This window comes from Suncus etruscus, chromosome 13 (assembly GCF_024139225.1).
Source record: "Suncus etruscus isolate mSunEtr1 chromosome 13, mSunEtr1.pri.cur, whole genome shotgun sequence".
Taxonomy (NCBI): Eukaryota; Metazoa; Chordata; class Mammalia; order Eulipotyphla; family Soricidae; genus Suncus; species Suncus etruscus.
Window position 1 is genome coordinate 51,977,925 of NC_064860.1, and position 13,538 is coordinate 51,991,462.

At 38.0% G+C, this 13,538-nt stretch overlaps 1 protein-coding gene across 1 annotated transcript in view; it reads right to left on the reverse strand.

The window, feature by feature from the left end:
- Positions 1-13,538, reverse strand: part of JAM2 (junctional adhesion molecule 2) — an 81,369-nt gene that overhangs the window by 5,002 nt on the left and 62,829 nt on the right. The window contains exons 3-6 of the mRNA XM_049785583.1: positions 11,044-11,151; positions 8,786-8,938; positions 6,960-7,162; positions 3,956-4,055 (exon numbers count right to left, since the gene is read on the reverse strand). Of these exons, the coding sequence (XP_049641540.1) occupies positions 3,956-4,055; positions 6,960-7,162; positions 8,786-8,938; positions 11,044-11,151 (564 nt within the window). The remainder of the gene's footprint in view (positions 1-3,955; positions 4,056-6,959; positions 7,163-8,785; positions 8,939-11,043; positions 11,152-13,538) is intronic.

Sequence of the window (13,538 nt, forward strand, 5' to 3'; positions counted from 1 at the left end):
TTTAAAGAAGTTATATTATTTAGAAATAAAATATATGGAATTCTTGGGGCCAGAGAGATAGTGCAGAGGGTTGGACACTTGATTTTTCATATGGCTGACCCAGCTTCAACCCAAGGCACCCCATATGGTACCCTGAGTCTTCCAGGAGTGATTCCTGAACAAGGAGCAAGAGGTAAGCAATAAGCACATCTGAGTGTGGCCTCCAAACCAAACTTATGTGTATATAATTTATCTTTTATTTATTTAGTGATTATAATTAATAATATTTAATAATCATTTGAAAGTTATTATTTTGGGTTGGGCTTTGGGAGCATATGAATGCTCAGGGGCTACTCCTGGCTCTGTGCTCTGGGGTTGATCTCTGGGGTGGCTCTCAGGAAATCACATATGAGATTGAACTAGAAAGAGCCATATGCCAAGAAAGCACCTTAATGCTTGTGTTATCTCCTTGGTCTCTAAGTCTAGTGAGTTCAACTATTTTAATACTGTGCAACTCCATATTTCACTTGTAATCCTTCTATACTATCATCTTTGTCAATGTCATAAATCATGGAAAATCAGACCCAAATGAAGCACTAGTTTGTTTTTTTGTTTTGTTTTGTTTTGTTTTGCTTGTTTGTTTTTTTAATTTTTATTTTTAACTATGAGAACAAGGATGCAAAGAAAGAGGACAAGGTAAAGTTACAGTGGAAGGACAATCACCCATAACATAATAGTTTTTGTTTTATCTAATATCCAGGTTTAAGAGAGATAGGACAGTGGGTAGAGGGCTCTTGCCTTGCATGTGGCTGACCCGGGTTCAGTCCCTGCCATCAAGCACCATCAAGGAGTGATTTTTGAGGGTAGAGCTAGGAGTAACCCCTGCATACTGCAGGGTGTGTTTCCAAAACTAAACAATAATGACAAAAACTCCCAAAACTTCCTCCATGGTTTTGTATGTGTGCACATACATACACATATATGTCTTTATATACATATGTCTTTATATACATATATATATATATATATATATATATATATATATATATATAACCACCTTACCACCTTACCACCTTACCACTGTTGCATCTAAGACTTCACTAGGGAATTGAGAGAGAGAGGTGTGTGTGTGTGTGTGTGTGTGTGTGTGTGTGTGTGTGTGTGTGTGTGTGTGTGTGCATGCGATTGAGGACCTACCTAGGCTTTTGTTTTGCTCCACTTAGGCAGGTATGAACGTCCTCTGCTCTTTTTTTTTTTTTTTTTTTATTGTGCCTGGTGTGATCTGAGGGTTAGGGTTGGAATTGTTGCTTTGTGCAGCCATATGCTGCAATTTGGGTTTCCTGCTACTTATTTCCCCTAGAGACTGTGTCTCTGAGCTTGTGCCACCTGGATCACTGCTGGGAAAGTGTAATAACAAGCTCACTGTGTCTGCTCTATCTCTAAGGCCTGCTGAAGGAGAGCGGTGTTCCAAAGTCTGCAGTGCTTCAACCTGATTGTGGTGTTGATCTCTATAATTCAGCAGGCTCAAACAGCAAATGGTGGTGCAATTTGGTAAAGGGGTATCCAAAGTATTTGTAACACCAAACAGATCTGATGTCTATTAGGAATTTTACATTTGCTGGTACCTGACAATTGAAGTATATTACCAGGCTCAAAATGACGTGGATGTTTCCTGAACTTTGACTCTACATTTCTTTTTCCTTTGGCAACACCTGAAATTGGACCCACATCCTATACATACAATGTAATGCTGAGCTGAATTTCAGCCCCTCTTTTCATTCTTTATGCTGAGGATCCAACCCAGGGCCCCTTACAGATAGGGCTCTACTAAATGAGTTATATCCCCCCAGCCAAAGTCTGGGCTCCATTCAAGTACTCAATAGTTTAAACCAGGGCAGAAAAACAGGTTAGCAGACAATGGAAGGTCTGATTTTGCTCTTTTTGGTCTCTGTAAACCCATTATTACTCTAAATATTTGTTCTTTTATCTGCAATCAAATTTAGAATGGAAGGGGTTGAGTTTATTTAGTGGATGCTTTTCAGACTTCTGTGGATGTGCTCGAGATTTAGAATGATGGCAGTTGCCTTTGGTCTCCTGGTCTTGAAAGGGTTTTTATTGACTTTTTATTGGCTGTTAGGAGACCACTGAGGTAGCTGAATTTTACATCCTCCTAAGGCATTGCAAGGGTAGAGTTTTGGGGCCCATGTGTCTTGGTGTTTTACAGCCAACTAGGCCAATAAATCAATGCTCTAACCAAGAATGTGGTGCTGTGTGGCTCCAGACATATTGGGTTGTACCCAAATTACCCCACTGGCACTCACTCCAGGGCTACACTCATCAATGTCTGGGAAGCCATGTGGTACTGAAGATTGAACCAGGAGTGGCCACTTATAACACATCTGCTGATCGCTCTTACTATAACTAAGATTCTTATCTTAATCTAATTATTATTGTTATTTTGTGGTGCCAGAAATTCAGTCCAAGCATACAAAAAATTAGCTCTAGCCCTAATTTTGATAAAGTCCTGAAAGAAAATTTAAGAAATCAGAATCCACTATTATATATTATATATTTGTGTGTGTGTTTGCTTGTTTGTTGTTTTGGAGTCACACCCAAAAGTCCTCACAGGTTACTATTAGTTCTGCACTTAGGAATTACTCATAGTGGGCTCTAGGGACAATTTGGGATGCTGAAGATCAAACGTGGGTTGGCTACATGCAATGCAAGTGCCTTAACTGCTGTACTATTGTTCCTATCCCTATTATTTTGTTTTATTTTATAATATCAAATATAGTTTTAAAATATTAAATAGATCTTTTTAAAGGAGCTGAAGTTAAATTGAATAAATTTAGGAAATTATAATATATTATTTTTTATTTTGTAATATAAAATGCATTCTTATAATAATAAATAGATCTTGTTAAAGTGCTGAAGTCAAATTTAAGAAATGATTATTGTATATTTTATTTTATAACATAAAATATTTTGTCAAATATAATGATCAGATATCTTAAGTCTAACACAATTAATGTTTTATTTATAAAGCAATGCTGGGACTAGAGTGATAGGACAGCAGTAGGCTGTTTGCCTTGCACGTGCCGAACCAGGTCGGAGCTGGGTTTAATTCCCGGCATCTTATATGGTCCTCCAAGCCTACCAGGCTGAGTGCAGAGCCAGGAGAAACCCCTGAGTGCCATCAGGTGTGGCCCAAAAAGCAAAAACAACAACAAAAGCAACAAAAAAGAAACATACAAAACTAAAAACACTAAAAAACAATGCTAAGACTTTAACTGTATATAAATAATAAATATTACCACATATTATCTGTGTACCTCTAAGTGCATTAAAAAAGTCAAAATTTTGTTGTTTCCATTTTGGGGTCATACCTGGTGGTCAGGGTTTACTCTGTCTCTGCACTCAGGAATTACTCTTGATTGTGCTCAGAGGACCATATGAAATGCCGAGAATCAAACTCAAGTTCACGTGTACAAGGCAAGTGGCCTACCCATTGTACTTTCTCTCCAGCCTCTGGGCCCTGGATACAAATTCTTAACCTTGAGCAATTTACAAGACCACTAACAATTTAAAAATATTTACAAGACCACTAACCATTAAAAATATATATTTAGCCCATATAAATTTGTTTTTAAAAAAACATTATTTGGGCTCTGAGACTCAGTAGCTGAGCATGTGGTTGGCCTGTGTAAGTCTTGGCCTCCAACACCTAAAAACACAGTTCTAAATACCATTATTTGGAAAATCCAAATGTTTGTGAAACTGAAATGCTAACTATTCTTGGCCTATTTGAGGGATAGATGAACAACATCTTCGCTACTTGTGAAAAACATCAAGCTAATTGTAAACATTTCTTCTCCTCTTCAAACTTAGCCAAGTTCTACCCCTTGTTTCTCCCACTCTCAAATTCTTGCTCACTCTAAATAAAAACCATTTGCTCCTCCCATTAATACACACTTACCAACTTGCATTTGTTTCCCAGGACAGCTGCTATGTCCAACAGAATTACGGGCTTCACAATAATATTTGCCAGTGTCCAGTTTTGAAATAGTGTTGAATTGCTGTATTGCAAAGGAGAAATACATGTGGTTCTTAAGCAGTAAATTCTTAAATTTGACTCCTAAAATAACCATGCCACCTGAATTTTAGCATGAAGTTATTCTCTTCCTTTCTATGACATTGGCATTTATATCTGTATTATGAATTTAAAAATCTCCTTGCAGAATTCCAGAATGGAAGGGAAAGAAAGGAGGAAAGGAAAAGGGGAAGGGAGGAAATAAGGAAGAAGGCATGAGAAGGAAGGAATGGAGGAGGGAAGAATGAGAGGGTGAAAAGAAAGGAAGGATGGGCAGAAGGAGTTGGAAAGAGGAAAGGAAAAGTGGTGGGAAGAAGAAAGGTTGGGAAGAAAAGAGAAAGATTGCAAGAACAGCAATGAAGAAAGATAATAGGTATAAGACACCTTAAAGGATCCTGCCAAGACCAACACAAGGGTTGAGAGGGATGCTCAGAATCATTTTTCCCAGGGTTTTCTGGCCGCATTTTCAATATTGTAGTGACCATTGCTAAACGCAGCCAAGGGCAAGGCAGTAGGGTCTAGGAAGAACACTCCTTCATTGGGCTGGAGAGCAATGTAGGAGCTAAGGTGCTTTCTTTCCTGGCACACCATGGGAATGACTCTTGAGCACCACTGGTAGTGATCAAAAAAACAGCTCCCCAAATAAAAATTAAATAAGGTCTGCCCCTAAACAATTATATTTAAAAAAAAAAAGAGTGCCCCTTTAATACTCAGAGTCCTCATGCAAAATATATTCTTACAAACAAACATTACTTCTAACCTATTATTCCCTTTTTTTTTTTTTTTGAGGGGGGCACAACCAGTGGCACTCAAGACTTCCTCTTATTTTGTACTCATGCGTCATTCCCAGTAGGGTGCAGAGGATGATATGAAGTGTTAGAGATCAAACCTAGGTTGGCTATATGCAAGTCAAATGTACTACCCAATCTAGTATCTCTCTGGCCCCTGTTCCTCACTGTTCTTTCTGTGTATGATAACATGTGGGATGCATTTTTCCCTATAATTTTGCTATGTAATTATGTCTCATTCTTCCAAAGAGCCAGAATACTTTCAAAATATTCACCTAAGAACTCAAAGCCAATGTTATATACAGTATTTGAGAAGAAAACCATCACATTGTAACCAGTTGTAACTCCAGGGAGCTTGGTCAGCCTCCTGGAGCCTCTGTTGCCCCTTTTTCTAGAAAATAACCAGTCCTTGGTCCAGTCTGGCATATTCCCTTGCCATCATAAGCTATTTTGAGGGTTGAGGTTAACCGAGGAAAGTGAATCTATATCATTGCAGACTGGCCTTGAGGCTTTTATCACCTGCTCTGAGAAGAAAATAAATTTGAAAAGTAAATATAGCACAGTGTGACGGCAACTTTTTGCCCAGTTTCTTGGTGTCAGAACACTCGGACCTGCTGACTGAGCTGCTGAAACTGCAAAGGCCAAAAATTGGCCTTCCTCATAGAATAGGTGCTTTAGATTTTGCCAGCCCATTCTCTCCTGCACATGGATATCTCTATTTCTCTCCTCTCAGACTTGAGTAAGGAAATTTCTTTTCAATGAAAACTATTTTGCTTCACTCATTTAAAAAGATCCACCTCCTCCAATATGCTTTATTATTTAACCACTCCATCTCTTGAGTTCGTTCATTATCAGAGTGTCTGGCTCTTAGATGTTATTGTGTACTTTAAGGTGGAAGAGTTAAATGAAGACATAGAAGACTCCCATTTTTAGGTTTTTTGGGTCCCACTCAGCAGTACACAGGACTCCTGGCTTTGCACTCAGAAATTACTCCTGGCAGGTTCAGGGGATCGTATGAGACGCTGGGGATCAAGCCTGGGTAGGCTGCTTGCAAGGCAAATGCCTTTCCACTGTCTGATCATTTGACCCCTGAAGCTGCCTTTTAAAATTCATTCAAGTTATTGTGATCATGACCTGAAGAATTCTGAATAATGGTGAGGACAGTGATTCTGTATTCTGAAGAATCAGCCCTTTTTCAACATTGATTCAATTTTATGTCACCTTGAAGGAAAAACACTTTAAGTTTAATTTTATATATATGTAAATGTCCTATTTTTTATTCCCATGTCTACTCTGAAAAAAAAAATTACAGGCCGAAAATCACAATGCCTTCTATTTCTAAATGTCATTAATTCTAAAGAGCTTTTCCATAGGTTCCCATCAGTATTCAAAAGGACTTTTTAATCATGATATTTTGTTTTGGTTTGGAACCAAACTGGCAGTGCTCAGGGATTATGCCTTAATCTAAGTTGGGGGTTGGTTTACTTTTGTCAGTGCTCAAGAGACCATGTAAATGCCAGGGACTGAGCCAGGGCTAATCACATGCGGAGGATGTTTTTCATGAACTCAGCCTGTTGAGTTTTCGCTCCAGTCCAAATCCAGATGTTTTAGTTGGGGAAGACTATCATAAAATCAGGATTGAATGTAAAATAAAGATATTTTGAGTTTCTTGGGTACACTTCGGAGATGTGACCCTAGCAGATTTGAGATGTCCCAGCTCTCTCATTAAAGGTTGGTGATTATCATCATCCTTACAAGGGGCTTTCCCAACACAACTTCCATAACTCTGATAACAGGAGACTGTACCTAGAACCCTTGCCAAGCCTTCCAGACAGTCCTATTGAGCAACTTGAGCTCCACTCAGACTTCTTTAAGCCTTTGATCAGACCTTTGTAGTGACCTGACTCTCATCTTCCTAGTTCCTGTCTCAGCTCCTTCTGATACAGCTCTGTGTGTGTCTCACTGTATCCAGCTGGCCTCTCCTCTGATCTATGCAGCAAGCAAGGGGCTCAGTCCTCCACTCTCCACTGTTTGACTTCTAATCTATTTTTTTAACCTAAGCACAAAATTATGATTGGGCTGATGGCTTGAAATCAGCTTACCAGAGTTCCCGATTTTACATTCACCGAGTAGGAGCTATTGGATCTGGGGGAGCCAGACTTTGGTTTCTCCAGCAAACGGACGCCGTCCTTAAACCAAGTATATTCAGGAGCTGGATACCCTTCTTTTTCAGTACACTGTAGCTCGACCACAGTCCCACTCAAAGCAGAGTTCGGTATTTGGCACACAGGAACTGCTGGAGGCACTAACAAATCAAAGTCCAAGAAAGGATGCTGATTAGTTCTGAACTGCACAGGAACTTATGGATTCCTTTCCCTTTGGGGCACATGGCTCCATCAGATTCGTCACCATTCTTGCTGTCAGATAGGACGTTTGTCATGAATTCTGGCTTTCTAAACGCACCTCTAGTCACTTATTCCTGCTCCCACACAGCTCCAGACACCTGCCCCAATCTCTTTACACCCAAGCTGTCAATATCCATGGTGACCTTAGAAAATTATGTCTTGATGACATGGACTGATGTTCAAATTAAGATTGGGTTTCTACTTGACTTCAGTAAGTGGAATAATACAGCTCTATTATTCCATCAGCACCTGATTCTCCTAGGAAGCCCTGAGTCAACTATTTTAATGTTTTTTAATTTCTTATTTGAGCACTGTGGTTCGGGTTAACTCTTTAGACTTTATTTACACAGAGAAGAATATTATGCCAAGACTCCTCTTTACTAAAAGCATTACATTAGCTAATAACACAGTTGTCTTTTGGGGGGATATACTATCTCTACTATGTCTTCATCAATGTTTTAGTGTTTTATTGCCAACTATTTTTTAATTATTTTACTAGACACCATGATGAAGGGATACTATGCATATCACTTTATTCCCCTTTTAGTACCCAGTTCTTGTCTAGAGTGATCAGTTCCAACTATCATTGTCACAGTGGACTGTTCACTACCATAATTGCACTCATCAGTCTTTGTGGCAAGTTACTACAGATTGGTCCTCTTGATCCTCGTCTCTAGTGTCTCTGGGTATTATTACCATTTTTTTTTTTTTTTTTGGTTTTTGGTCCACACCCGGCGGTACCCAGGGGTTACTCCTTGCTGTCTGCTCAGAAATAGCTCCTGGCAGGCACGGGGGACCATATGGGATACCGGGATTCGAACCAACCACCTTTGGTCCTGGATCAGCTGCTTGCAAGGCAAACGCTGCTGTGCTATCTCTCTGGGCCCAATCTTTTATTTTTCTAATATTCCACAAATGAGTGAGATTATTCAACATCTATCCCTCTCTTTCTGACTCATTTCACTTAGCATAATAATCTCCATATCCATCCATGTATAGGCAAATTTCATGACTCATTTCTTCTGAAGAGCTGCATAGTATTCCATTGTATAGATGTACCAGTTTCTTTAGCCACTCATCTGTTTTCGAGTACTTGGGTTGCTTCCAGATTCTGGCTAGTTATTGTAAATAGTGCTGCAATAAACATATGAGTGCAGAGGGCTTGTCTGCATTGTTTTTGTACTACCTTAGGAGTGTTATGACTGGATCATATGGAAGCTCAATTTCTAACATTTTTGAGGAATATCTATATGAAAAATTCATGTTCAATAGGAATGCACTGATGTTTGCTGTAGAAGCTTAACTTTCCTCTTTAATGAATTGTTGATCATGAATCAATAACAGCAGCAAACTCTTAGCAGCTGGTGAGGTGAAGAGGAGCAATGGCTAAGAACTATTTTTTAGGGAGGTTGTTGTAATGATGATATCTGTCACTTCCCTAATTGGGAACCCAAGTTGCTTCACTGCCCCCAGTGCTAGGTGACAGAGGTGGGAGCAGCAGTAACTCAGTACGAGTACCTCACCTAGTACTTCCAGTATGATTGTGTCCTCCTCCAGATCCTGGCCATGTTCAGTTGGGGTACTCACTTCACAGCGGTATTTCCCAGCATCTTTCCTTGTAACATTTTTGATCCGTATACTGAAATCTATCATCTCAGCTCTTTTTTCAAAATCACCTTTTAGGAAAAGACGAAAGTGAGGTTCATGATAACACACAAATAAAAGCTTTCTAATGACTTTATTACCATTTCAAACTATGATACTCCAATCGAAAAATTACTCAGAGACCCCTGGATGTCTACTTTTATAAGCAAACAGAAAGCACCCCACAATTGCAGCAGGGCTACTAGCTTCATCTTAGATCAGTCCAGCACCTCTCAGGGTCTGGCCTCTATCACAGTAACAGTAACCTTATTTTTTTTATTATGTTCCTTAAGTCATTTCATTCAGTAACCAAAGTACCTGATATTCATAAACTTAATTTTAGAAATAAAATAATGCATGTGAATACTATTTCAGTAACATGCTTTAGAATGACAATTAATTCACAATAAATAATCAGTGTCAAATCTATTTCACTTGAGAGAATGCAACTTGCATGTCTGCTTCATCCTATTTCTAGGACCCTTGTAAGAATATTCCCATTTTCAAATATATGGAAGGAATAATCTAGTAAAATTAGCCACAGCATCAATTTTAGGTACAATGGCCCAGAGGATACTGCCACATGCACACAACACAAATAGCTGAAGGAATCTTTAAAACCTTCCTTTGGACCATCTTTAAGAGTATTGAACATGGAATTAAAGTAGTACTTTGTATAAGGTGTACTTGTAAGAATTTGTAATTTGGAAAATTCAAATACAGTTTTATTATTAACACTATAGTATAAATTATCATCTTGACACAGCAGTTTTATAAATTTTCTAGAAACTTGAAACATTGGTTCACTCACAGAATTCTTTAAAACATTAAAGTAATACAAAGAATTTAAAAATAATGAAAGTACTGTACTTGATACATTAATGACTTACAAAATACTCATAATGGAAAATTTTACACATACATAAATATTAAAATGAGCCTTAGCATGTCATCACCCAGTAATCAATTCCTGGACTACTTTATTGAAGCTTTATCTCTAACTGTAGATTATTTTAAAGCAAATCACAGAAGTCATAGTATTCAATTCATCATTATTAAATGTTTTTGTTTGGTTTGGTTTTTGTGGGCCACACCCGGTGACATTCAGGTGTTACTCCTGGCTATTCACTCAGAAATAACTCCTAGCTTTGGGGACCATATGGGATGCCAGGGATCAAACACAGGTCCATTCTAGGTCAGCTGTGTACAAGGCAAATGTCTTACCACTGTGCTATTGCACTGGCCCCCATCATTATTAAATATTTTAAGTTAAAACATCACATATTTCACAGGAAGAATAGGATAAAAAGAAATGTTTAACAAAAAAATAACAATAACAAAATCCCTTTCTTTCTTTCTTTTTTTTTTTTCTTGGTTGGCCTCACCCAGAGATTCCTGGCAGTACGCAGGGACCACATAAAATGTCAGGGATCCAACCGTGGTTGGCTACATGCAATGGAAGCACCCTACCTGATGTGCTATATCTCCATCTATCCCAAGAACAACAAAAATTTAAAGAAAAAGTTTAAATAAAATACTCTTACGTGGGTCAAGTTTGGAGTATTTACTTTCCCATGAGTCATAAACTTCCTTAAACATTACAGTGAGGCCAGATTTCCAGATGGAGATAGGGACATGGCATGATAGGAACACTACATCCCAACCCTGCACTATTTTTTTTTTTCTCTCTTGAATTAACTCTATTTGATCACCAAGAATGGCTACATTTGACTGAGCTAAGGAATGAAGGACCTAAAGTCCTGAATGAATTAAGATGCTTCTATTCTCTTTAGCTTATCTTATTCCAAGTCATGGTCATTATATCTTTTCACCTTTATTTGTTTGATTGTTTTGGGACCACACTCAACAGTGCTCAGGCACTGCAATTAGAAGTTACTCCTGGCAGGCTCGGGAACCATATGGGATGCCAGGGACTGAATCCAGCTCAACCACATGCAAGGCATACACCCTACTTACTATGCTATCAATCCGGCCTCGGTCATTATATACTTTATCTGACACATACAAAAACACATTTTCAGTTATCAGCCAGTCCTGTTCTCGTGTGTTAATAAAAATATCTGGATTATACTTAAAATTCTCTTGCACTCACCTCATCTGGTCTACAGCATCTTACCTTGAAGTGCCTGTTCAAAGTAGACAAAGGAGACACTTCGCCCCAGTTTCTTCCATTCTAATCTGGTGGAAGAAGTCTTCTTCTGGTGTCTGCAGGATAAAATAGCCTCTAGGAACAACAAAAAAGAAATCTTATTTTTGAATTGCTTTGTGATATCTTACTTTTCTTTTTTTTTTTTTTTTTTTTTGGTTTTTGGGCCACACCCTGTGACGCTCAGGGGTTACTCCTGGCTATGCGCTCAGAAGTTGCTCCTGGCTTCTTGGGGGACCATATGGGACGCCGGGGGATAGAACCGCGGTCCGTCCTAGGCTAGCGCAGGCAAGGCAGGCACCTTACCTCCAGCGCCACCGCCCGGCCAGATATCTTACTTTTCTAATCTACTTTTTATGCATCCTTATAAACTATCCTTTATGTTTCAAATAATTCATTTGTTTAGTCATTCATCAGTGGTATCTTAACAAGCACCATGTTGATTTATCTTCAAGATGGATTGACAACTTATAGCTCCTCATGTGTGACACTGTGATGCTTTCTCTACTTCATGAGAATCAGTTACTGCATGTAATAGAAGACCATGTCTCAAAGGAGTTTTCTACATATTCAAACCAAATAATAAGCAAAGCACACACAGGCCTAGACATAGTAAGTTTTATTTTCTGTTTGTTTGTTTTGGCACTTCACTTGATGGTGCTCAGACCTTACTTCTGGATTTGTGCTCAAAGATCACTCCTGGTAGTACTTGGGGAGAAGAATATGTGGTGCTGGGGATTGATTGGGATTGCCTGGGGTCAGTTCATGCAAGGGAAATGCCTTAACCTCTATATTGTCTTTTGACTCTAATAGGTACTTTAAAAATAGCAGCTATGATTATCATACTCTTCAGTCATCACCTTCAAGGAGTTTAGAAGTAAAAGTTTAGTCTTGTAGTAGAATTAAGACCCTCAACATGGTCAGCACTAGAATAGGAGTAAGCTAAGGATGCTTTACTGATAATATCAAAAAAGGCATGTAGCCCAGTCTAAGTCATACAATTTTCCCATCAAAGCTACATTCTCACCCCAATCCCTTCTCTGATCATCACATTCTAACTCAGAGTTCTTCTGATTCCCTCTCCTTAAATACATTCTTACTAACTGATACAGTTGTAAAAAATAAATTCCTGATTCTTATCTCTTGCCACAATTCCCAAATTATCAAAATATTTCATCTTGGCATCATGTTCAACTGCTTCAACGTAGCTCACTAGGGTCTCGTAATTACAGGAAATTTGCTGCAGTTAAGTCATCAAAGAATTCCTGGAACTTGAAAGCAATATCCTGACTGCCTAAACAAAATGACTGAATGAGGAAACCCTAGTCTCTGTTAGCCAACCACTAAGTTGCCAAATGGCAACCTCCAGGTGTAAATATTTTAAAAGTATATTTCACTCAGGTTTTCTAGATTGTCAAATTCAAGCATCTAAGAATTGGTTTTAATTTATGATGCAATTTATCTAAAAAGTATAACATCTTTGAGAAGATAAACTTCTTGCTATACATTTGATTTCTATATGAAACAGACTTAATAAGTTAAAAAATAATAAAAGATAGTATATGGTAATGGACTAACTAGCCATATTTGTCATGCTATCTCATATTTTATTAAAAATAGATACATAGCTATGGCAAAAAAAATTGCATGAGTGTGTATAAAACCATTTACCTAGCCATACTTTCTCTGTGATAAAATGATTTTTCCTTTTATTGTATATTGTTTTAAATTATTTTTTAGTTCATGTATTGCTAGAAATAGCATAAAAGGTAATGGAAAAAAGAAAGGCAAACTTAAAAAAAATCCCAAAGTTGTAGAATGTATAAATTTTAAAGCTAGGCTAGCATTACAAAGAGCTATCATTTTCCAGATGTATTTACAATTAGGCTACAAAGACGAATGTGTGCTGAGGGATTTGTCTGAGGAAACTGGGTTCTCGTGTGTTGATTAAGGAGAATGGGTGGTGACCTTCCTGAGTCTTAAGTTTTAGATAGGTTTCCTTCCCGTATTTTGTTGAGTTTCCAATACACACACCCACACTCATTTTCAGTTCATACTACTCCATCCTAGGAATAATCTTTTTTTAAAAAATGACATTGTTCCATATACTTAACTAGATTGCACACACATATTCTTTTGGCCATTTTGTCCTAATTTCTAACCCTATTATTCTATTAAGAAAACTTCTGCAGAAAGTCTTTTTAAAAGATAAATAAATTTTAAAAAGATAAATAATTTTCTAAGTGCACTGACTCTAGGTTCACAAATACCAATCATACAAAATGAGTAGACATGGTCTATCCCATCTACTGTCAGTGGAGGGCATATGGCTACATGTTGATCCCCAAGATATTCTAAAGGGTCACAGTGAAAATTATATAAATGGGGTGCAAGGGAATATATTAGTAGTCAAACAAGGGGTGGCACAAAAAGGAAATAAGCATGGAAAAAGACCAAAGTCAAAA